General features: G+C 42.9%; 1 protein-coding gene across 9 annotated transcripts in view; it reads left to right on the top strand.

The window, feature by feature from the left end:
- Nucleotides 1-23,818, top strand: part of trps1 (trichorhinophalangeal syndrome I) — an 89,579-nt gene that overhangs the window by 44,713 nt on the left and 21,048 nt on the right. For 8 of the 9 annotated variants that reach the window (XM_068332970.1, XM_068332971.1, XM_068332975.1 and 5 more), the window contains 3 exons: nt 17-200; nt 312-552; nt 5,471-6,284. In XM_068332970.1, the coding sequence (XP_068189071.1) occupies nt 17-200; nt 312-552; nt 5,471-6,284 (1,239 nt within the window). The remainder of the gene's footprint in view (nt 1-16; nt 201-311; nt 553-5,470; nt 6,285-23,818) is intronic. The other variant, XM_068332977.1, reaches the window with a different exon arrangement.

The following is a 23,818-nucleotide window of genomic DNA, read 5'->3' as shown; positions in this document are numbered from 1 at the left end:
CCGATTTTCTCAACAGGTGTCTCACCCCTTCGCCTGTCGGAAGTCCACTTGCCCCAAATGTTGTTCGAAGTTTCCTCAAACCGCCAAACAGCAGGACGCCATTGGCTCTAAATCGCCCAGCATGACCCCTCCTAATCCTAGAGGTGACCCCGGTGTGACTTTTCACCCCTCTCACCCCGCCCATCCTGTTGTCTCGCAAGGTATCCAACATCATCGCTGCACATTTTGTCAGAATATGTTTGTTTGTCAATAGATTCAACGTTCCTAAATGTTGTTGTTGTTGTTTTTGTTTTGTTTTTTTCCCATCCCAGGCGTCACCCACTTGTGTGACCAGTGTGCGTTTGCCACCACTGACATTGACGTGTTGCTCCGACACTATGAAAGCTGCCACAACCTGATTAACCTAAAGGGGGCAGCACCACATGTCAAGGCTGAGGATGAGGCTGGGGGAGTCAAGGAAGGGGGGAGAGGAGGAGGAGGAGAGAGGGAGTTCTCTTGTACAAAGTGTCACTTCATCACAGAAGTGGAAGAAGAGATTTTTAGACACTACAGGTAGGAGAAGTTTGGGATTAGACAACACAGAAACGACTGATGATCAGTTTTATTAGATATAATATTTAATCCCACACAATTCCTTTTATTCCACAGGGTTATTCCATAAACATGAAAGCGTATTCAAAGGGACTTAAAAATATTCAAATTGTCTTCCTGTTACCCATTAAATGTTGCACTCATTCCACTCATTTCATTCATGTATTTCTGCATCATTTCATTTTCATTTATAAAACAAATACTGTACACACTTAAGACACTCACAGACATTGATGTTAGTGGTTCAAAACTTATTAGCATTGGCATCGACATTTACTTGCTGGACTCTTAGCTTATTCATGTCTATTTTTGTTTGTATCTTTAAATGAAAGCTTTGATTGTGAGTAAATGCAAAATGCAAATGCTGACTTTAAATAAGCAAAATAAAAATGACCCCTTAGAATGTAAATCCAAAACGATGAATGACTGGTGCATGACGAGTGCGACTGGTTCCAGCTGGACTGGACACACCCAGGCCTGAGTACTACCAGCCTTGACCCGTCAAATCATTGCTTAATAAGACCTTTTTCAATAATGTGAAGTTGGCCGAGACGTTTGTTTCACACCAAACCCAAACTTAAAGAAGTTTCACAAGAGAAGAGGCAGAAGGCGATTGGAAAACATCTGTCACAAGGGTTATAAAGCTATTTCTAAGGCTCACAGACTAGAGTCCCAGTGAATTTGATAAGACTTGGCCAGAAGTGGCCAAACTTCCAAGGTTCCTCCAAGAACACAGAAAAGAATGAGTCACAAAAGATTCAAAGAAACCAACCAAAGAACTTGAGACCTCTCTCGCCTCAATAAAGGTCAGTTGTCTTGCTTACACTATTCAAAAGACACTGGGCAAAAATGGCATCCACGGCACGGAGGCGAGGCAATAGCCACTGGTAACCCAGAAGGAGATTAAGGCTTGTCGAAAATTTGGCTACAGCACACCTCGGTGATCCTCCGACCTTTTGAGAGAATATTCTACGTCCGAGAAAATAATACCTACAGTCAAGAATTGCAGGTGGCATTGTAAAACCGGAGATTCTTTGCTGCTTCAGGTCGAGGACGAGTCACTATAATGGAGAGAAACTTGAATTGTGCTGTGTACCAAACAATTCTGAAAGAGAATGTCAGGGTCAGCAAGACGGCGATCCAAAACATGAGAGTTAGTCCACCTTTGAGTCTATCAAACGGAATGAAATTAAAAGTTTTCCAATGCTTCTGAGTTGAGAACAATAGACTGAGAGCCATGATCTCCAGTTATTAGAAGCAATTGTTTTGGGTATTGGGACTTGGGTATTAGATAACCCTTGTGCCTTACTGAGATTGAAACATGTTCATTACTTAGACTGCCCTTGTTTTAGCTTAAATTTTGTTTAAAGGTCCAACAAAGTTTAGTAGGAGGTACTTTTTCAGGGCACTGTTTGCATTATTTTAGTTTCAAAACCATTGGCGTCGCGTTGTGAGTGACAACTCCTGAATTACCTACAATGGAGCAAACAGTTCAGTCGAAGGATGACCCTAGTTGTACCTTTAGCGTCTAGCCTGTAGACTTTTCACTAACCCCACACTGCCAGACTTTATCATTTTCACAACACCTGTTTATTGTGTAAAATAACTGGATTTGAACTGTATTTCTAACTTTCTGTCAGCCATCATGTGGTGGAGAGTTCCTTGATGCAGAACGAAAGACTTTCTTTCGTTTCAAATAAACCATAAGAATTATTTCACAGGACTCTAGGGGTAAAGGCATGAAATCTCAATATTTAAGTATTGATCTAGATCGCTGACCTGAATAGCTTGGTCTTTTTCGTCTTTTTTTTTTTCTTCAACACACACACGTCTACCAATCAATTATAGATTAAAAAGTTTCATTTGTGGGTGAGAGTAGAAAGGAAAAAGAACAGACAGAACAAAACAAAGACAAAAAAAAGACAGAAAAGAGGTGAGAATAAATGACAAAGAAGCAGAGGAAGGACCTGACAGAAACAGAAATAAAAATGAGAGAAAGAGAGAGAGAGATAGAACAAGAGAGAGTCAGAGAAAAAGAGTGCAGTTGGGGTTTGACAGCAGACTCACATCCTCAACAAAATCTAAGTTCTGGATCGCTAAGCTCCGAAAACATAATGAACTGAAGTGAAATAAATTTTGAAAATTACTTCAGTTTAGTTTTTCTTTTAATTAAAATGAACCAAATCTACAATTATTTCGATCCCAGGCTTTAGAAAATAATTTCAGGATCTTATTATATGATACTGCTTAGAATAAAGGATGGAGTACTTCAGAAGTTTTCTGATTCTTTTTTAAATTCTGTTAGCGTTGTGCGTCTCTAAACATGTTACATGCTAATGTGTGTTGACCTTAGGGCGTGTCAGGACCTGTTAGACTTCTGACCTATGTTTCACTAAATGTGTGGTTTGTTCAGGCTCCATGCTTCAAATTGTGATGCATTTAGCTTGACTTTCTTTGGGCTGGTAGCAAATTAAAAGCCTCTCGAAAACACGGAGGTGGAAGCGTCACCGTGTTTTAATTCTCTGGTGAAGAGACGCCAAGCTTTATGCATTTCTTTGTTGAAGAAACACTCCTTCTCTACCCTTTTCTAATCAGTCTTTACACTGATCTTCATAATATTCTCATTCTTTTATGGCATTAATCTTTTTACGTACTTCTGGGTAAGGAAGGTGGAACTTTTTCTGCAACACGACCATCGTTCTGGTTAGAAACAGAAATAAATGATAAATATTTACTGACTGAAATGCAGGTGCTGACAAGAGTGATACTATTTTTAAAAATAAATAAATAATAGTTTTAAATAAATTTGAAAAATATTAAATTGTCTAATCTGAGGTGATGTGACCAAAGGAAGTGGAAGGTGCTTCAGGTTTTAGCATTGAATCCCTCTTCTTCCTCTTCTTCTGATTTTCTAATTTTCTCTTCATCTGATTGGTATAATCACCCCCCCCCCTCAAAAAAAAGTCTTTTTCCTCGTCCAACATGTCTTTTGAATGTGCCGCCATTCACTGCCTGTCAATCAAGCACATTTCTGTTAAATGTCTGATGAATACCAATGAAATTTACATTTCTGAACACATTCTTCATTGTTCTTTGTAAAGTCGGTTTCATTTACAGAGCCTGGAATCACGAATCACGGCGCCTCAGAGGCCCTTACAATTTGCCGGATGCAAGACACCATCTGTCCTTAAACCTCTTGTTTGGAATAAGAAATGAATTAAAGAAACCTCCAGAGGACGGTTCTACATCCCAGGACTGACAGACGTGCAAACGCACAATCGACTAAATAGATCACAATGACATCACGTCTCCACTGTAAGACGCTTCGAGTTGCTTTAACTTGCAAATTCAGGTCCCCACGCTGCCTTAAAAGTGTGACTTAACACAAAGTGTTTCACCTACGAAATTAAAGTTCTAGATGTTGATTTAACAAGTTTTCTTAATATTTTATGTTAGAACTGCATGTTAATACATGTATTTTACGTTATTTTCTTTTAGGTCAATTTAAAATTATTATTGCCAAATTAGATTTAACTCGCAAATACACATACACGCTAATATCGCAATGTTTTTCCTGTTATGACAAACTTGTGAGCGTGATTTCTTGTCATTCGGTGATATCCTGAAGTTTTCAACGCACAACTTGTTTAGCTGAATAAGAAACAAAGATCCTCTCTGGTAAAGATGCACGGAAAGAAACCAGAAGGAGAAACTGAGCAATTTAAAAAATATCTATATCTATATCAAAGGTTTAGGTATCAACAAGTTTTCAAACCTGAACCGCAGATAGTTCTTTGTTCCTTGTTTTTTGATAACTTAGAAACCCGACTTAAAGCGAAAGAGCCAAAAGTCACCAAAAAGTAATTCGAACGTGAGCGGACGTAACAAAAAGGGGATGTCGTGTTTGTGCGGCTGCAGCGTACATAAATAACGTGGTTTATTAGGACAGTGAAAGGAATCGCTGTACACTCCTAAACACCAAAGAGGACATCCCACACAAATAGGGAGAGCAAAGATAAGACCACGTATATCATATTTAAGGATAAATATTAAGATAAAGTATCTTTAGTTTAACCTCCCCAAGAAAATCCCAACGATTTAACCGATGCTAGGACTTTTAAAAAGAAGTATATAATATTCATAAATTGATTTCTATTTATTTTTACAGCTGCTAGTTAATATTTTTCAGATGCACAAAGCAGGCTCACCAAGAACCCCCACTGAACGGAAATTCAAGGTCTGGGTATAAATGATTGATTAATTTTGCTCCTTTGACCACACAAGAAGCACCAAAAATAAAAAAATAATAAAAAACCGCCTTCCTGAGCCAGGAAAATCCAACACGTTGCGTCCTGCCGGCCGTTGGCGGCCTCGCCAACGGGAAATGAAGGTGGTCTGTTGATGGGCGATTCGTTTCTTTTCATCCGCATTCATTTACATTCCTGGTTTTTTTCTTCCTAAATTCATGGTGATTTTTGCGGAACACTGACTCACTTTTTGGCCACGGACTCGGTGAAACTCTACCTGAGTGTTGGGAGGAAACCAGGCAGGGATAAATGCACTCTTTAACGTTTAATCGCTTTAAAGTGATTTTTCCTTCAAATTTGATCAATTAATTTAATGCATGTCAAACACGCCCCAGCTGGAGCGATTAGAAATGAATGCTTTTTAATTTGAATTGTCGGGATTTGGGGTTGAATTTCCTTTTGGTGCGGAAACAAAGCTTCAAACTTAATTCTTCTGCTCGTTTTCGTCGCCGTTGTCGTCCTGACTTCAACGTTATTTGCTGTAACGTTGAAGTTAACCTTTATTTACCAAACCTAATGCAATGTTTTTTGTAACGTATGCATCTTTTCTCTCTCTCTCTCTCTCCCTGTAGGCGTGTCCATGCTTGTTGCCGTTGTCGACGCTGCGACTTCACGGCTCCCGATTCGTCGGCCCTCCTCGACCATTTTAACTCCGCCCACTGCCATGACTCCTCCCCTTCATTGAGCTCGTTGATCACCACCTCCTTGCCCACCTCGCTGACGCCACCGTCGCTGACGCACTCGGCCAATGGCTGCTCAGCTCCCTCCACCTTAGCCATCAAAGAAGAGAGCAAGGGCGATCTCCGGCTCCTGTACTCCCTCGCTCCGCCCGAAGGACGCCTGGCCGAGGGAGGCAGGGAGGAGGCGGGAGGGGTGGTTAAAAGCGAGGGAGGTGAGGAGAAAGAACGGGAGCGGGAGAAAGGCTGGGTCCTGGGGGAGACGAGAGGACTGGGGGAGAGAGGCGGATGCGAGCAGGCCCACGGTTTGCTCTGGGTGCCCAAGGAGAGGATGGGTCCCGAGAGAGGAAGCGGAACCGGAAGCCCCTCTCTGTTCACCACCCCTCTCTCACTGTCGTTTGTTTCAGCCAATCACGAAGCCTCCCAGCAGAAAAGAGGCGTGGCTTCACCTAGCATGGTTTACCTGGGGGACACCAAGTCATTTGCGGGAGATACCAAGTCATATTTGGGAGACGCCAAGCTATACGGAGGAGGAGGAGGTGGAGGAAGGTCGGGAGGAGCCACTGCAGGCGGAGGTGGAGGGGAGAAACAGGTTCAGATGGCCCCCCAGCAGTACGGAGGAGGAGGAGGTGGTGGAGTGGGGAGCGGAGGTGGAGGACAGGAGGTGAAAGGAGGAGCTGCCAAAGAGGAGTCCCAATCGCTTCTTCGGGTAAGATGGAGCAGCCGTGTTCCAGGTTCACGGAGCCGATGTTTCTTCTTTGCGTCACTCTGTACGAACACCTGGTAGGAAAACGTCAGGAAGTAGCCTGGTACCTGCAGGGGGCGCCACCTCTTCCATTACTAGACTTTCGTCTTCCTCTCCTTTGAATCAGATGTGAGGATTAGACCCCTCGCAGGGAGCAGTAGACGATGACAGAATTCCTGCATCACATTTAGAGCTCTAAACCAGACTGTCGTCAGCATAGGACGTATCTCTCAGGACGTCAGTGTGTGTGTGTGTGTGTGTGTGTGTGTGTGTGTGTGTGTGTGTGTGTGTGTGTGTGTGTGTGTTTCCATGACTTTTTTTTTGTTTCCCGGTACGCATTCGTCTTTTTTTTCTTTTTTTAAAACTTTTTTTATTCCAAATCAGCTTCTAACTCACAACACCGACAAAACATGCCTGTTGCTATGGTGGCGTGGAGGCAAATTTGAACGTTCCCATGGTTACCGCCTGTCAGGCTGCTCACTCATCCGGCTTTTGTGGCCCCAAAAACACTTTTTGCACTTCACAGTGATGTCATGAACTGGCATGAAGGGACTGCGGTTTGCCATCGCCACGGAGCTTATTGACTATGATCACATTAGATTAGAATAGACTGGTGTGTGTGTGTGTGTGTGTCTGTGTGTGTGTGTATGTGTGTGCACTGTAGTGTCACGGGTCTATGTCAGCGGTATTATTATTAGCGTGAGAGCGGTGTTTGTGGTGTAGGGTTATGCACATATCAGTGTGTTAGTCGAGTGTATGGCTTCTTTGTAAAAGTCGTGGCTTGGTTTCTATTGCATGTGTGTGTGTGTGTGAGTGCACGTTTGTGTGTGTGTGTGTGTGTGTGTGTGTGTGTGTGTGTGTGTGTGTGTGTGTGTGTGTGTGTGTGTGTGTGTGTGTGTGTGTGTGAGGTGTTGGCAGCGACTTGGCAGACTGGACAGGGTGGGGCAGCAAGAGGTTTGCTCATTATTGTGGGTGGGGTTGTGTGAGTCTGTGAAAGAACGACAGAGCGCCTTCATGAGGTGGGGGAGGCGGGTGAGGTGGGGGGGGAGGCGGGGGGAGGAAATCTCTGGGAGATTAAAGTATATAACAGACATGCTAACTCTTTAACGTACAATTTTCCCTTTTTTTTGCCTGACAGGAGAAACAACAACGTTTAACCTCTACAGTCACACGCTCTGTTCATATTTATGGACATAACAAACACGTTCGGTTAGATTACTATTTTTTTATAGGTTTATTGTCTTCGTCTCCCATTCATGTGAAGCTGACAAATACGTCTCGTAGAAAAGAACCTTTTAATTTAGGACGTGTGATCAGGTCGGCTTGAATCTGTTGTCTTAGAAATTTGGAGATTCTCTTTTCCTGATTGTTTCCAACAGTTTTTTAATTTTCTCCACTCAAAGGTTGCAGCATATATAGAATATATAGTAAATATAAATGTTACACACTAAAATACTATTTTATTTATTTCTTTAATCCCATCGATCTTAAAACAACGGGGATCTTAATCTGATCTGGAGAAGATTTTGGCAAACTTTTCTTTCTGTCTTCCAAACTTTACTCATATATCGTATAACAATACGATATTTGACGTTTATGTTTTGTCTTTTCCATGGAAATAACATTTCATCTACGTAGCATACATCCAAAAACAACACTATATCTTCTATGCTCCCCGGAGGAGTGGAAGAGATGTCGTATACTGATCTATTTCTGTTGCTGTAGATCAGGGAAAATTTCATCTCCTCCGAACTCAAGTGGAAATATTTGATCCATCTTTAATGAAGAGAAGTGTACACATCACAAGTTTGTAATAGTGGCCCCCAGAAGCCTGATTTCTGTGAGTTCAGGAGAGCCCGAAGGCTAATTAAGAGAGAGAGAGAAGATGCTGGAAGGTGAGAAGAAGAAAAGAGAAAGAAAGAAGAAGAGAAAGAGACGAACATTTCAACAATTTATTGGAGGAGAATAAAATACAACTTTAATAGCTTCGGAAGATATCAGCTCTGCTGCTATCACCCTCCTCGTACTACACAATATTTATTTGCAGTTTCCATGGCATGCACTGGCACGTCTAATACACACCAATACAAACACACACACACACACACACACACACACACACACACACACACACACACACACACACACACACACACACACACACACAGATTTGACTCATCACTGGAAAGGATAAGGGAGGGGCAGTAATGCAAAAGCAAAGCATCATCTGAAATAGCTTAGTGCACGCACGCACGCACACATACACACACACACACACACGCACACACACACACACACACACACACACACACACACACACACACACACACACACACACACACACACACACACAATTTAAATGCAGCCTTTGACGCAACAGGGCAGAGTCTGAATTCTAAGATGATTCCACCCAAAACACAAATCGACTGTGTAACTGGCAAGAAAGAAAGAGAGGGGGGGGGGGGGAGAAGGCAGAGGTTTTGAAAGAGATAAAAGAAGAAGAGAAAGAATGTAAGGAAAGGGTGTGCAAGGGAGGAGGCGAAGAAGAAAAGCTGAAACAAATGATCGCGTTTCATCCAATCGCGCGGGTTTTCCCCCCTCCCTCAGAAGACCGCTCACCTGATGCCCGCGGAGATCGATGCGCGTAACAGCTCTCGGGCTCCCAAACGGATGCGCGCTCACGCGTCGGAGTCCTTAGTATTCCGGAACGGGAGGTTTTTTGGCTTTTGTAGAGAGGAGAGAACATTTTCTTTTCAAAGGCCCGTTCTATAATTGGTCCACAGTGTTGAGACATTCCTCCGCCATTGGCTTTGTTCTCTTATTACACTGAAGACATTTTTCTCAGTCTGAAATTTCAATTTTCTGACATTTTGACTTTTGAGTTTTGGAGGTGGAATTGAAGTAAAATCTGTGTTGATGTTTTATTTTAGAAATGGCATGAGACAGATATGAAGTAATGGTGGTTTCTCGAGTTAAGTAAGTTTGAGAAATGTCTGAATGAGAGCCAGACGTATATGCGAACACATCGGTGGACCCGCGCGTCTGCGGAGCGACCCGCAATTTGGACCATCTAATAAAAACCCACTCTTGTTTTCAAAAGGGAGTTCCAACCTCAAGGTCGGAGGAGAGGGGGGGGGAACCAGCGAAGCCAGTGGAGAAGGAGGAGGAGAAGTTGTGCGAATGTGACCTGATAAAAACAGTGTGATTGTGTTCTTCTTATGTGGTCATAACGCACCGCTGAAATGTGAGTCTTCGGGGTTTGGATAGAAAAAAAATAAAAAGTCCCACGCGTAACATTCAATTCCATTTGAGTGGGGAGACAGACAGAGAAACCCGGAGACCGACTGAGGGAGATAAACGGGAATGTGTGCTTTCAGCAGATCAGAGAAGAGTTTCATTAAAGTTACTCCCGTTTACATGTCTGCCCTACGGAGCTAATTATAAATAGAAGACACGCGCATACACACACACACACGGTTGTATTTCCATAAAGCACTCATTACATTACGTTCTGTTTCCCCCATTTCTTTCCTCGCTCTAATTTATTTGTGTCGGCGTCCATGGCGCGTCTTTGAGGCCGTCCTCTGCGTTTAGGGTGTGATCAATTACGCGCAATGGCCCTGCGTTTTGAAATCTATCTGTGCGCGCGTACATGTGTGTGTGTGTAAGTGTGTGTGTGTGTGTGTGTGTGTGTGTGTGTGTGTGTGTTTTGAAAGGAAATTAAAGCATGAATTGAACGCGTCTTCCGTGCTGATAATTTAACAGCACTTTATATCCGCCACAGGAAATTATGGAGCTTATGCTTATGCTCAAGACTCTGTGTGTGTGTGTGTGTGTGTGTGTGTGTGTGTGTGTGTGTGTGTGTGTGTGTGTGTGTGTGTGTTTGTGTGTGTGCTTATCTTTAAGGCAAACAAAAACAAAAATGACTGATGCAACTTAGGAATGGTTCTTCTTAACTCCTGTCGTCCTTTCTGCTGCTACAGACTCATGAAAACAACCGCTTCTATTTCCCTTTTTCATGCGTAATTGAACCGTAAATTTACTCCTGTGTTACTTTGCGAAGCAACAGTATTCTATAAATCAAACAGTCATGATTTGTGTCTTCCTGCAACCAAGAAACATCAACATGGCAGCACAGACGTGTCTTTTTTTTTACAATCCGGTCTATTCAGGTCAGTATGGAAACTGTGCGCGTCAGAGAAAGGAAAGTCGTCCCCATACTGACCAAACTGCTCCATCTCTCTTTCTCCCTCCGTCTTTCCAATCCGGTCTATTCAGGTCAGTATGGAAACTGTGCGCGTCAGAGAAAGGAAAGTCGTCCCCATACTGACCAAACTGCTCCATCTCTCTTTCTCCCTCCGTCTTTCTCTCTTTTTTTTTTTAATGTCCATCCGCCACAGAGTTGTCTGTCCTGGGCCGTTTGGTTTGTTTGTATAGCAGTCACATTTCCCATCAGGACACAGACTCAAATAAACAGTCGTTCTGGAAAGACGGAAAAAAACAACAACGCGTGTGTGTGTGTGTGCGTGTGTGTGTGTGTGTGTGCGCGCGTCTGCGTCCAGTGTATAAAACCCAGGCTGTGTTTAGTGTAGCAGAAACATAATCAGACAACCTGTTTGCTGTAATTTCGAACCTGTGTATGTTAATGTCTGTCTGTCTGTGGAAAAGTGCACGTGTGCAGAGCGCGCTTGTGCGTAAACGCGTGTGCGCGCTTTCGCATTTGCGGCCCCCCCCCCCCTCTCTCTCCCTCCCTCTCTGTGTGACAGTCCACAGCAGCCTCATTGTCTGCTAGAAATATTGCGTTTGGCTCCAAACACAAATTACACCATTTCAACCGCATTTCGACCCATTCTGGGTATTTTGCGCACAGACGTATTACAGCTGACAACATCTGCACATGGGGGTGGGAAGGTGACAGCTTGGCATTTTTTGGGCTCCCAGTTAATCAAGAAGTAGCTTATTTTGCTTTTGACTATATCTTGGCTCATGTTGAGATGTTAATCCTCCTTTCAAGTGTCGTTTTTGAACTCTCTGACAGACTCTGGACTCGTATGAAGGACAGAAAAAAAAACAAAAAACCATGTTTAAAAAGTCAGATGTAACCTTCTCAAAACACGACGACTCAGAAAGTGTAAAGTCTGACATCAGTCGCTGAAAAGTTCACCAAATTGGCTTGAAAATCAAAAATTTTGACAGTTAACTTTTTTTTGTTGTTGTTGCTTTTTTGGCTACTTTTCTGGCAGCGCCGACGGATTAGTCAGACGTCCCCCTCTTCTCACAGTTCAAAGCTCATCTCCTCCTCCTTCTGAAGTGTCCTTGAGCAAAGACATGGGTCCATCTTTTCTCCAGGGCTGCCGCCGGGTTTTCGAACCCCGATTAGGGATTATTTTTTGGATTCGATGGACTTTGTACTTGAGATTGTCTAAACTTTTATTGGCACTCGCTAAATCGTCCTATTTACGATAAAATGGGCCAATTTTGCACCAAAGTAGGAAAAAGCATTAATAGCATTCAGATAGTTCTTGTACCGGCCTCTAGATTAAATATGATTACACAATAATCTTGATCCAAATTACTTTGACACACACACACACACACACACACACTCAAAACAGAACCAGCCGGCTGTATTTTCTCTGGATGGCGCTGCAGTTTATGCCTCTTGATATGATATAATAACATATCATTAGTTCGACTCGAGCCGTCCGTTCGGATGCCGTCTCGTCCCGGTGACTTTCATTGGTTCGGACACACGTCCATTGCGCACACACGGCCTTTTCATTGGTCCTTCCCGATGACACACACGTTCCACCCTCCCTTTGCCAGCGGACCAACCAGGTGTTTTTCATCATGTCGACATGGCAACGCTAAAACACGGTGGTTATTTTAGCTCCTAGCTGTAATTTAAACGTTTACATCAATTACTTTTACAATCAACTTACACACACACACACACACACTACTGGAATGTGTGTGTGTGTGTGTGTGTGTGTGTGTGTGTGTGTGTGTTATTTTTATATTTCTCACTCTTTTTCTACACATCCACTGTGTGTTTCCCTTTCTATCGCTCTCCTTATTTTTTACTTTCTTTTTTTGGGGGGGGGGGGGGGGGGTAAGGTGGGAGCTAGAAATGTGTGTGTGTGTGTGTACCCAAGCGCGTGTGTGTGTGCATGCGTGTGTGTGTGTTCACACATGGAACCTATATTAAGTCCAGATGACCATTTTTGCTTCAACAAGACCTCTACACGCAACGCCAGCCAGTCGCACACACACACACACACACACACACACACACACACACACACACACACACACACACATAGGTACGCCGTTCTGGCAGCACTTGTGTAATTAGGAAGCTGATTGGTCAGATTAAATGACCATCTGACCCCTGACCAATAGCTAATTGAAAGCCGCGCTGGCGTTGGCCTCCTTCTCCTCCTGTCTCCTGTCTCCTGGCTCGTCTTTCCTTCTTTTTAATCTGAGGCTCTTTCACACAATCATGTCTTTTTTTAAAGTTTTTTTTTTTTAACATTTTTTTTTTAATTCCTCCTCGGCGGTAGCGACTGATGCAATTTGACAAATGAGAGAAAAGAGGCCGAAGAAAATGACAGCGATTGTAAAAACGGCTTCCAGCGAATGACCGAAAGTAGATTGACAAATGACTGCTAATGACCTTCTGCTGCTTTTATCAATCACTGGCGAGAGGCCATCCAGTGTAAAACGTCCTGCTTAGCAGAAACACCTAATGAAGACCAATGTACATCTGTTAAGCATATCAGTTGGAAGCATTTCTTGGCATTAATATCCTTCTTTTTCTTTTTTCTTCTTTTTTTTCTTCTTTTCTTCTCGTCCTCGGGGTTCATTCTCGTTTTCGCGTTAAGGCCTTGTGCACAGATGTCACATCATCGCACGCCAAATTAAAAAAAAAAACAAAAAAAAAAAACACAACAGGAAAACAACGAGCGATAAGGAGCCCCCGGTTAATCTGCTATGTGTTCCCACTTGCATGTTTGTAGGCCGCCGTCGCCATCTGTCAGAACGCGTCTTCTGGAGTGTTTCGAGTCCGAATCCGAACTTCGCATTCGCACCACCCCTGTCCTCGTACCGTGTATGTCTACACACCCCTAAAACCAGTTCACTTTAGGACACCCAGTCACACCTTTAATGGGGTGTGTGTGTGTGTGTGTGTGTGTGTGTGTGTGTGTGTGTGTGTGTGTGTGTGTAGAAACACATGTGAATGGAATCCAAAGGGGAGAGTTCCATTTAACTCTTTACAGTGAGAACACGCATCCACACACACACACACATACACACACACACACGCACACACACACACAGGCATACTCGATATGGCGTGAACACTTGAGCAGGATTTATCGGTCCCTTGTGAGGTCTCCTCTCATTAACAATTCTACACGAGTGTGCACGTGACGTGCATGTATGTTGCACGCGTGTGTTTGTGGATTCGTATGGCACCGTGTGTCTCGTGTACCCGATTCCCTCCAGACTGAGTCTCTTTTGTTCCGTCTCTCTCTCTCTTTCTGGATCCGAACACAACTCGGCGTCAACCGTCGGAGCCCCCAGTTTAGCCCCCCAGAGTGTGTGTTGACTCACGTTGCGGTTCCTTGTCTAAGCCAAAGCTAAAGACATCACAGTCCGGTCCGTCCACCGTAAGAACCTTTGTTTTCCTTCTGTCGCTACAGCGAAGAACTTTTGATGAGCGCCACGGAGACGCTGGAGTTTACTCAAGTTGCATTTTGGGATTGGTGCCACTGCTTTTCCAGTACACGCCTCGGTGCGAGCCAGAAAGATTTTTTTTTTTTTTTTTCTCACGCAGAACACCGATGAGACTCTTTTGTGATGAATGACAGGAAAGTCGGGGCTCGGCGACGTTTTTTGAAAAACAAGATGAAAAGATGCGAGTTTTTAAACCCACAAGTTGGAATTCGTCAAACCAAAAACTGACAGAACAGCCCAGGGGCGCCCACGGGAACCGGGGCTGATCTGCAACAAAACCTTCAGATTTGGTGATAAAAACGATTGAAATAACGCCCTACCCAGTCTCCGGGTCACTTATCGATCCAATCAGACGGCGCTCTAGTAATACATTATTGAATGAAATTTAAATTCTACATCAGAAAACAACTTTTTTTCTTCATTTCTGACAGAATGTGACGTGATAAAAATGCGATGAGTTCACAAGACGTTTGCGTCGTGCGAGAACCTTGAAGGTGCAACATGTTGGCCTAAAATATTCGTGTATTGTTGCAGTAACGCAGGATATACCGGTTGTGTGGTGATCATTGACCAATCAGTGGGCTGTAATGAGTCACATGACCTTGCAAACACCTACTGGACTCAACTGGAACCAATAGAAGCTGTACCGAAAGCATTGAACATTGTCTTTTAATTTAAAGCCAGATAGATTGTAAAGGGAATTGAGAGGGACTCTCTAGTCTTTTGAGGCTTTGCGTGCACACACAGACTCGCACAATCACGCACACTCATGCCCCCCAGTCTCATCTGTATGTTCCTTCACAGACCAGGTGCAGTCAAACAATGGGTGTGTGCACGCATGTGTGTCTGAGCCGGGTCTCACATGTCCTCCATGTTGCTTTGATTTATTCTTTTTTTTTCTTTTTTCTCCACGATATCCTGATTTTTTCTTTTTTTTTCTTTTCATATCTAAGAAGTGGATAAAAAAAAAACCCCCAACGCTCACAAACACACCGATAACCGACGCCCGTATTTGTTTCCGATCTGAGGGGAAAACACATCCGACAATTACTTCGCCATGATCTCCTTTTTTTTTTTCTTTTTTTTTTCTTCCGAGAAATGTGGGAATCGCGATCCATCTTTCCGACCGTAAGACGATATCCTTGTGTTATTTAAGCAAATTGTGATAGGATCCGACTGGCAGTCGGTGCTTTTGGGTTTTGGGCCTGAGATAACGAACCCATTTCAGAGAGAAAATCCATCGCTGAAAACAGATCCATGTTGTTCCTTTGATCTAAAGCAGCTCACTGATTGGGAACAACTCTCTCTCTCACAACAACTTTCATTGTCCAATTTCCCTCCTATTCCTTATGATAGCTCGGAACTTATTTTTTGATTTGCAGTAAAATCTTTACCCCAAACATTTGGAAAAACATCCTCCTCTGCGTTTCCTGATTGTCGACAGATTTCCGACGTTCTCGCGACAAAAAACAAGTTAAGTTTGACGCTTCTTGCTTTTCCACCCGTTTGCAATCACATCGTTTTTGAACAGGCGTCGGATGAGGTTTGACTTTTCTAGTCCGAGAAACGATTTCGGTGCGACCGGTGCGCATCTGTCAGAGGAAAAATCTAAACAAATATTACATCATAGTTTTTATTGGTTATTATTTTTTTATGACTAATTATTCCATTCTATACCTGCTGTACACACCCATTGGTTTATAGATGAATAAGACAAAGATTTATTGATAACACTTCAGATATGAAGTGATTGATTCCTTTGAAATGAATAATCATGCTTCCCAAAGAGGTTAATTTCTACCAGAAGCAATGTTTAACTGTCTTCAGAATTTTGAGAGAGATTTTTTTTTAAAATCTCTTTCCATCTATGAGGTACAAACAGACAGATTTGGATGAAATATGTTTTTATTAATAGATTTTTTTTTCTTCTGTGCTTATTTGGACTTTTTTTTTTTTAACAGTTTTTGTCAATTCCTAATAAATGTCTTGAGGGATTATTGTGACACTGGTATCAAGGAAAAAAAAAAACTACATAAAATTTTGGATTCAATCCTGAAAAGGGGACAGATGTATAAAAAAAAAGTTTTCCACTTCCTTTAACGTTGGAGGACAGCCATTTTGGTGGCGCACATGTCTTGCTGGAATTTTGGACGGAGGGTGTAATTTAATTAAGAGGGACTGCCAGGCCTTGGTGGAGCACTCCACGGAATGCCCATTTAGTTGAATACGTCTCGTCTTTTTCCGCTGGTTTTGATTTTCATTATGAGATTAAAGGCTAGCAATTGAAAAAAAAAAGGTCTAATTTATAAATAGAACGTGTCGTTTCGTGTGCGTGCTGCTAGTCCATAGATGATCTTTATCCGATGTGAGAGCGTCGTGTGAAATATTCTCCGTTGGCTGGTTGATAGTAATTGATTCAGGCGATTGAAACGACTTAAATGAAAGCCAGACTCTTTCTGTTTGTGAAACTTAAAAGTTTCTTTTTTCTTTAAGCAACGCATCAACATGTAATCCCAGAATAACATTTGGGAGACAAATTCAAGATACAGTAGCTGCATATTTGCATTCAACCAACTGTAGTCAACTATCATTTGATTACCGTCTGAGACGACGTTCAGTTCCAGACCTCCTCTGAAACACATTACGTGCCTGTTTCTGGAGGACATGAAGAATAAGTGACCCGAGTTTCTCAGATTACCTCTTCAGGTCTGTTTTAAACTGGATTAAACCCCAGCAGCAGTCTGTACCCATTGGACTTGAGCAGAAACCCGGATTGTATTTACCGCACAATCAGGTACAAATAAGATTCTCCTGTCTGAGCAATAAGTAGTGATCGAGTTTTGAGACCGAATGCAAGACAAAAAAAAAGTCATCAGACGGCTCTTAATCTCTTTAATTTATCATGTTTAAGGGTTAGATTACACTTACACTTCCTTTGCATTTCTTTTTCACTCATTAAAAGCGGTTGTATTGACAGTTGTTGGGCCACCATCACGAAATTAGCATCTCTAGCTGAGCTGGAAGTGATAAGGACTTCCATTCCACCGTGTTGCTCTTGTTACGTCCACACGTCTGCTTCTCTTGGACGGATTAGTCTTTCTGACAGCTATAAAACAAACACCAACGTCACGGAGGCTGCAACATCCCAAATTGGACGGTAACAATATGTGGAAGGTCCAAACAAACTTAGCAAGTCGAGCGTTCCAAGCTAAATAATAAGTGTTGAGTCCCCCAGCAAACACCCAGTGACGAATGAATGCTGACGTCGCCGCTTTGCAATGGAAAAGCCTCTTGAGTAACTTAAGAGACCCGCAATGAAGGCCGTCAACCCCCGACAGTGTTCAGACAATAAAAATTAGAGCACACAAACACACACACAGTCACACACACAGACACACAAAAGACAAACCAAAGTAGACAGCTCCTGCTCGTTCTGTCGGCCTCTCTCTCCCTAAGGCGGAGGGGGGGGGGGTAAAGGAGCCTCGCAAAAAAACAAAATGAATAAGTGGAGGATGGAGAGATACGGGATAATTTGGTGTTTCTCTCTCTCTCTCTCTCTCGTCTCTGATTTCCCTTCTCTGCTGAATGGAGATTAAAAGCTGATAGGAGATTGCAAAGACATGTTGCACTCCTGTTCTGACACAAACACACACACACACACACACACACACACACACACACACACACACACACACACACACACACACACACACACACACACACACACACACACACACACACGTTGCAGATGGTAACATTAGCTCGAGTATAGCTCGGAGCCCTTGATGTAAAACACATGTTCCTGCCTCGGCAGAGTGTGCCGGTGTGTCTACGGCTGTTTAAACCAACTTTATCGCTCCATCAGTTCGGAGACAAGGAACGATTCATTCAGAGAGAGAGAGAGAGAGTAAGGAGGGGAGGGTGTGGAGGATAGGAGGAAGGTGTGTGTATGTGTGTGTGTGATTGACAACATTTTTCCATTTCTTCCATTAGTAATAATCAAACTATTGGAATTCTTGCTGATATTCAGGCTATAGATTATCTCAAAGTGTGACTCGGAGGTTATTCCTGTTAGATATATGAGACCGACTCCTTTGTGTAGTAAGTACAGACAGATATTACAAGCTGTGAAGACTCAGACAGACGGTTAATGCATGTTTTTTCCATTATGCTCAAGATTCGGCAGAGGTGGTATAAATCAGTTCACATCACTCAAGACCACCTAAGAAAGGCTGACACCAGAACAAGACTCTGAGCTCTTGAGAAAGAGTCCCCCCCTCCCAGGCGGGGGGAGACCGAGGCGAGGGAGGACTGAGTTAAGATGAAGGCAGAGGAGACAGAGTTAAGACCAAGGCAGGGGGAGACCGAGTCAAAACCAAGGCAAGGGAGGACTGAGTCAAGACCAAGGGCAGGGGAGGACTGAGTCAAGACTAAGGCAGGAAGAGAGAGTCAAGGCCAAGGCAGAGGAGATTGTGTCAGAACCAAGACAAGGAAAGACTGAGTCAAAACCAAGACAGGAGAGACTGAGTCTTAGTCTGAAGTAAAAGTGGATCAACATAACAGACAGAGGATGAACAATATTGGCATGATTGATTTTTATTATACTTCTATGACTCGATTAATCCGGCGTGAATTGATTTTAATCAAACTAATTAACAGAACGCTTGTGCCAAATAAGGAGCCGTTAGATGTTGGAGTCGATCCAGCTGAAGGATGGATCGTTTTTTATTGTAATCGTCTTAATCTCTGCTAGAAGTCTTCTCATGGAAGGCGTTTGGAATTCAGATTATTGTTTAATTCAATTGGGAGGAACTGAAGCGGAGGTATATCCACTACTCCTGAACCTCCTAGCGTTAATAAAGCTGTTTCAAAAAAAATTCAGGCTGGGTCCGAGTTTCAGCAGCTGCATCTTTAGAAACCAGGTTAGAAGCTTCTAACCTGTTAACTTAAACCAGGTTAGAAGTCGATCCGTGTCGGCTCAGTTTTGGGCGACCGGCACCGATAGCGTGTCTGCTTTGGGTTAGCGACGGCCGTGGGTTTAGTCTGGAAGAAAAATGAAATTATGTCCAACTTCAACATACACATACCTCACTCTCTCTGCTGTACATCAGAAATCAAGTCATCCCATTTTGTTCCGATCGAAGACGGAACAAAGAAAGGAAGGAACTCTCCAGTGGGAACTCGTTCAAAGGTGGAATCCATCAATCATCAATATATCAATCTATCATTTGCTGTTCCTGTCTTCTATTCATGGCACCGGTCTCAGTTTTGATCTATTTCTTTGTCGTTTGCCAGATCAGAGATGTGGTAACATTCTAATGAATCACCGAATTCCATCGATAACTGATCGATTGGTCGGTCGAACTGATTGAAATAAGAAGAAGAACAAAAAAAAAAAAAAGGAACAGATTGCTCGATAAAGGTTTTGTTCTGGCGCACCGAACTCATCTACATTTAGATTCACCGGCCGACGTGTGTGGTCATCCGTGGCTTTCAGAGTGTGTGTGTTTCTCTGTGTGTGTTTGCATGTGTGTGTGTGTGTGTGTCTGTGAGAGAGAGAGAGAGAGAGCTTTATTGACCCACAGATGAAAGCTGTGTGTGCGTGTGATGAGAAGCAGGCGACCAGATGGACTTATGGGAAATAAAAAACCTTTTATTTATTTATATGATCTGATTAAATGGCATTTGTTTCTGTCTCCTGGTGTATGCGTGTGTGTGTGTGTCCATGTGATGATGATGTGTATGTGTGGCGTCGTATTTAATGACAAATAGAATAGAGGGATCAGAGCAATCACATTTGAATGATTACTGTGGGAGCGAGGGAGAACAACTGATGGGGGGTTGGGGGGGGGGGGGGGAGATGGAAGGGAAACAAAGTCAGATTACAGAATCAACTCATTCCTGCACATCGGTGCAACTGAGCAGCGATTGCCTCTGTCCGTGTCTTTCTACTCGTTCATCTGCGAGATGGATACCAGCGTTCCCCTCCTCCTTCTGGACCCCTCCCCCTGTTCCGTCGCTCCCATCAATATCTTTTTTTTTTGTTTTTTTCTGCTACGCCGCTTCTCTAATACGGCCTTTAATTAGAATGTTTCTTGAAAAAGCTTTTGCAATATTGCTCCTGGATGTTTTTATTATGTTTCCTCTCATTAGTTATTCATGTGAGTCGAACGGATGGGTAAAAGTTGTTTTTTTTTTTACACTACATACTCATTAAGACTCTAGATATTAATATATTTATCATTGATTGGTGTATTGATGGATATTTTCCCCTTGCCTAAGGTGCTCCATCCATCCAATGTGGGGCTGTAACTATTTAATGGTTTTAATCATTGGAAGAGCTCCACATTTTTTTTCTCGATTAATCATTTGTTGAGGTGAAAACGTCACAAAACATTTCATAAGGTTGTTGTTTGTGTCTAACATAACCAGAAAAACATCTAAAGTCGTTGTTCCTACAATGTAGTAAACTACTAAAGTATTATCGGGGGTGTTTTTCAACCTCTTCTTATAAAACTGTGTCGTCGATCTTCAACAAATCTTCATATTTGCTCCAAAGGTGTTGAAAAATGCGCCTTTTTGCTCATTTTTTGTGTGTGTTTCCATGGCAACAGTTTGCCCTCAAATCACGGCGAGTTTATTTCCCAGAGCGTATCAAGAGCATCTTGGAAGCTGCCTGTTCTCCTTTAAGTCTGCATCGACGCTTACGTGGGGCAATTGACAGGGGTTGTTAAGTTTACGTCTGAATTGTGACGTTTGTGGCAGAATCCACCCAGAAGTTCAGTTTTTAAACTTTGATCCTGAAATACCATCAGTTAAGAAGCCCTGAAAGATTCAGGTCAGCTGTGATTGTCAGAGAAAACGCTTTTTGTCTCCGTTGATTTTCTTTATTAAGATAATTTTCATTTGGATGCTTTTCTAGGAAAGTTGTTTTTTGTTTTTTTTTTGGATCATAACTCAAATGATTTAGAAATATGGCTCCCAGAGGAGGTGTGTGTGTGTGTGTGTGTGTGTCTTTGAATCCATGTTTGTGTGTATGAATCCATGTCTGTGTATGTGTGTGTGTGTTTGAATCTGTGTGTGTGTTACAAAGACTGTACAAAAGACAAGGAGGGTCTACATATGTTCCAGCACGGATTCCAACCTCATAAATCACTTCAACTGGTGCTCAAGAGTCAAACTCTCTCTCTCTCTCTCTCTCTCTCTCTCTCTCTCTCTCTCTCTCTCTCTCTCTCTCTCTCTCTCTCTCTCTCCCCCTTTTTCATCTCTCCCCCTCCTTCCCGCACCTCCTCTCCTCCGCCGCCAACAGGGAGATTTGTGTTCTGTGTCTCTGTCGTATAGTATTAGAGAGGAGAAGTGGGAAAGGAGGAGATGGGGAGCAGGGGGGGGGGTGGGCATGGAGGAAGTAGATAGAAATGGGTGAGACGGAGGGAGGAAGGAGGACGGGGGGGAGAGAGAGGGAGGAAGGCTGTATTTTTACCGTATTCTTGGCGTTACGTGAGTGTGTGCTCTCTCTCCTCTGGCCAATCTGTCTTCTTCGACATCATCTTGTACTTCTCGCTTACTCTGAGTGTGTGTGTGTGTGTACGCATGTGTGTGTGTGTATGCATCCATGCGTTCATGTGTGTGTGTGTGTGTGTGTGTGTGTGTGTGTGCACGCCTTCTTCTGCGTCTGTGTGTCCTGATGTTATCCAGATGTGCAGCTACAGTGGGTTGTAAAACTCAGAGTTATTGTCATAACATTGTTGCTCACTGTGTGTGTGTGTGTGTGTGTGTGTGTGTGTGTGTGTGTGTGTGTGTGTGTGTGTGTGTGTGTGTGTGTTGCTTCCTGTCTTCTTCCTAACACTTGATTATCCCGGCTGATGAAGAGCCAACACAACCACACGCTGTAGGAGCAAAGACAAAAAATAAAAAAAATAAAACAAGTTAATTTTCTGCAATGTATTTTGTTCCATGATATATTTACAGGATTTTGACTCCATCTGCGTGCAGGATGTCCAACTCTTTGTGTATTTGCTCATCTGTGTTGGCGGATTTAAGATGGATTTGGAACCAGCGCCCCTCCATCACAGGAGGGGAGAGGCAGCGTGTTCCGTAAATGATGGAGAAATTAGCTTAAATTATAAATAAGAGAAACGACTGTTGGCTTAGTCGTCGACTTTATTTCACCGTTTATCACTCAGCTGCAGTTCAGTCGTGTTAAAACTAGACAGGCGGTATTATCTGGATTTTATGCTCCTAGAATAAAAATATTTTGACAAAAATTGGTTGCGTGCAAGAAAGAAGATCATAAATAGACTAGAGCATTTTATTTTTGTGATGTTTGTAATTGATAAATCAATTTGAGCTCATGTATTTAGATAAAACACTCTAATGTACAGAAATATGTATAAAAACTTAATCTTAAGCCTCTTGTTTTCCACTTTTTTCTACACAATATCTGCATCTTTCTGCACAATACCGCCTGCGTTAATAGTTAGCATTAAACTATAGTTTATAATAGTGAATAATGCAACACTTGAAGCCTTTTAATATAGTTTTGTTTCACGTTTTCTTTTCTTTCCAGTTGTTTAACTTCCCACTCGTCTCATTGTCAGTCACCTCAGATGAGCAATAAAAAGTGCAAAGCCAGCAAACGCTCCCCAGAAATAAAAATAAAAAATAAAAAAATGCAATCCCTTAAAAACTTCATTGAAGATCCATCTGTGACTCGACTGCTAACAAAAGCAGCTCATCTCAATTAGATTTGTCGCGGGAAAGTCGGCGGTGTTCTTACGGCTGGACGTTTAACGGGCAGAGAAAATCAGGGAGAGTGGCTTCGAGTTTTTCTATTGTCACACATTTCAAGAAAATTACCTCCGCCACCTTGTGTAATGTGCTAAAACTGGGAGGGAGGAGGAGGAGGAGGAGGAGTCTTTGACAGCACATCTCCAAACCAGGTTTGACCACTAGAGGGAGCAACAAGCCATGACTCCCATGCACACTAAACACACTAAAATCATATTCCAGAAATGCAGATTGTATGCATAGAGACACAACAGAGGGATGCAGTGTGTGTGTGTGTGTGTGTGTGTGTGTGTGTGTGTGTGTGTGTGTGAGAGTCGTGTTTCTGTTATTATCCATCACCTCTCGTCTGATGCCACTCCTCCTCCATCCCTTCATCCCTTTGCTCCTCTTCGTCGCTAATGAGGAGGTGCTAACTATCACTCTGAAGGTCTTGGTATATGCCAGCCAAGGTGTCATCGTGTGTTTACAAGTGTGTCTCATTATGTGACTGTGTGTGTGTGTGTGTGTGTGTGTGTGTGTGTGGGGTGGTGATATCAAGCTATTCACTAGCGGTAATTTGTTCACTCTCCTTCCCTGTTTCTTTCTCTCCCGTATCTTTCCGTTTGTTTCTCAAACAGATTGGTTTCTGCAGGGGTGAGAGAGAGAGAGGATGGGGGTGTATGGGTGGGGTGGGGATTGGGGGTGGGGGGGGGGAGTGGGAGCGATTCCTCGTCCTTGAGTGACCCAATTCCATTTCTCTCCCAAAATGAAAAAGTCGGCTTTGTAGTTTTCTCCCATCGCTGTTTTTGTCACCGGAGTGTTTACCTCCACCGAGGAGGTCAAGTGATCAGATGGGGTTTATCCCGTTGTTAGCGGGATAACACAAAAACCGCCCGATGGATTTAAATGAAAGAAAGTAGATGAGTCAGGCAATTTTCCAAAGAAGGGGAAAACAGAATTTCAGTGCAAATCCGTGAATGGATTTTTTACTT

The sequence above is a fragment of the Antennarius striatus genome, chromosome 14 (assembly GCF_040054535.1).
Source record: "Antennarius striatus isolate MH-2024 chromosome 14, ASM4005453v1, whole genome shotgun sequence".
Taxonomy (NCBI): Eukaryota; Metazoa; Chordata; class Actinopteri; order Lophiiformes; family Antennariidae; genus Antennarius; species Antennarius striatus.
This window is presented reverse-complemented; position numbering and strand designations above follow the sequence as displayed.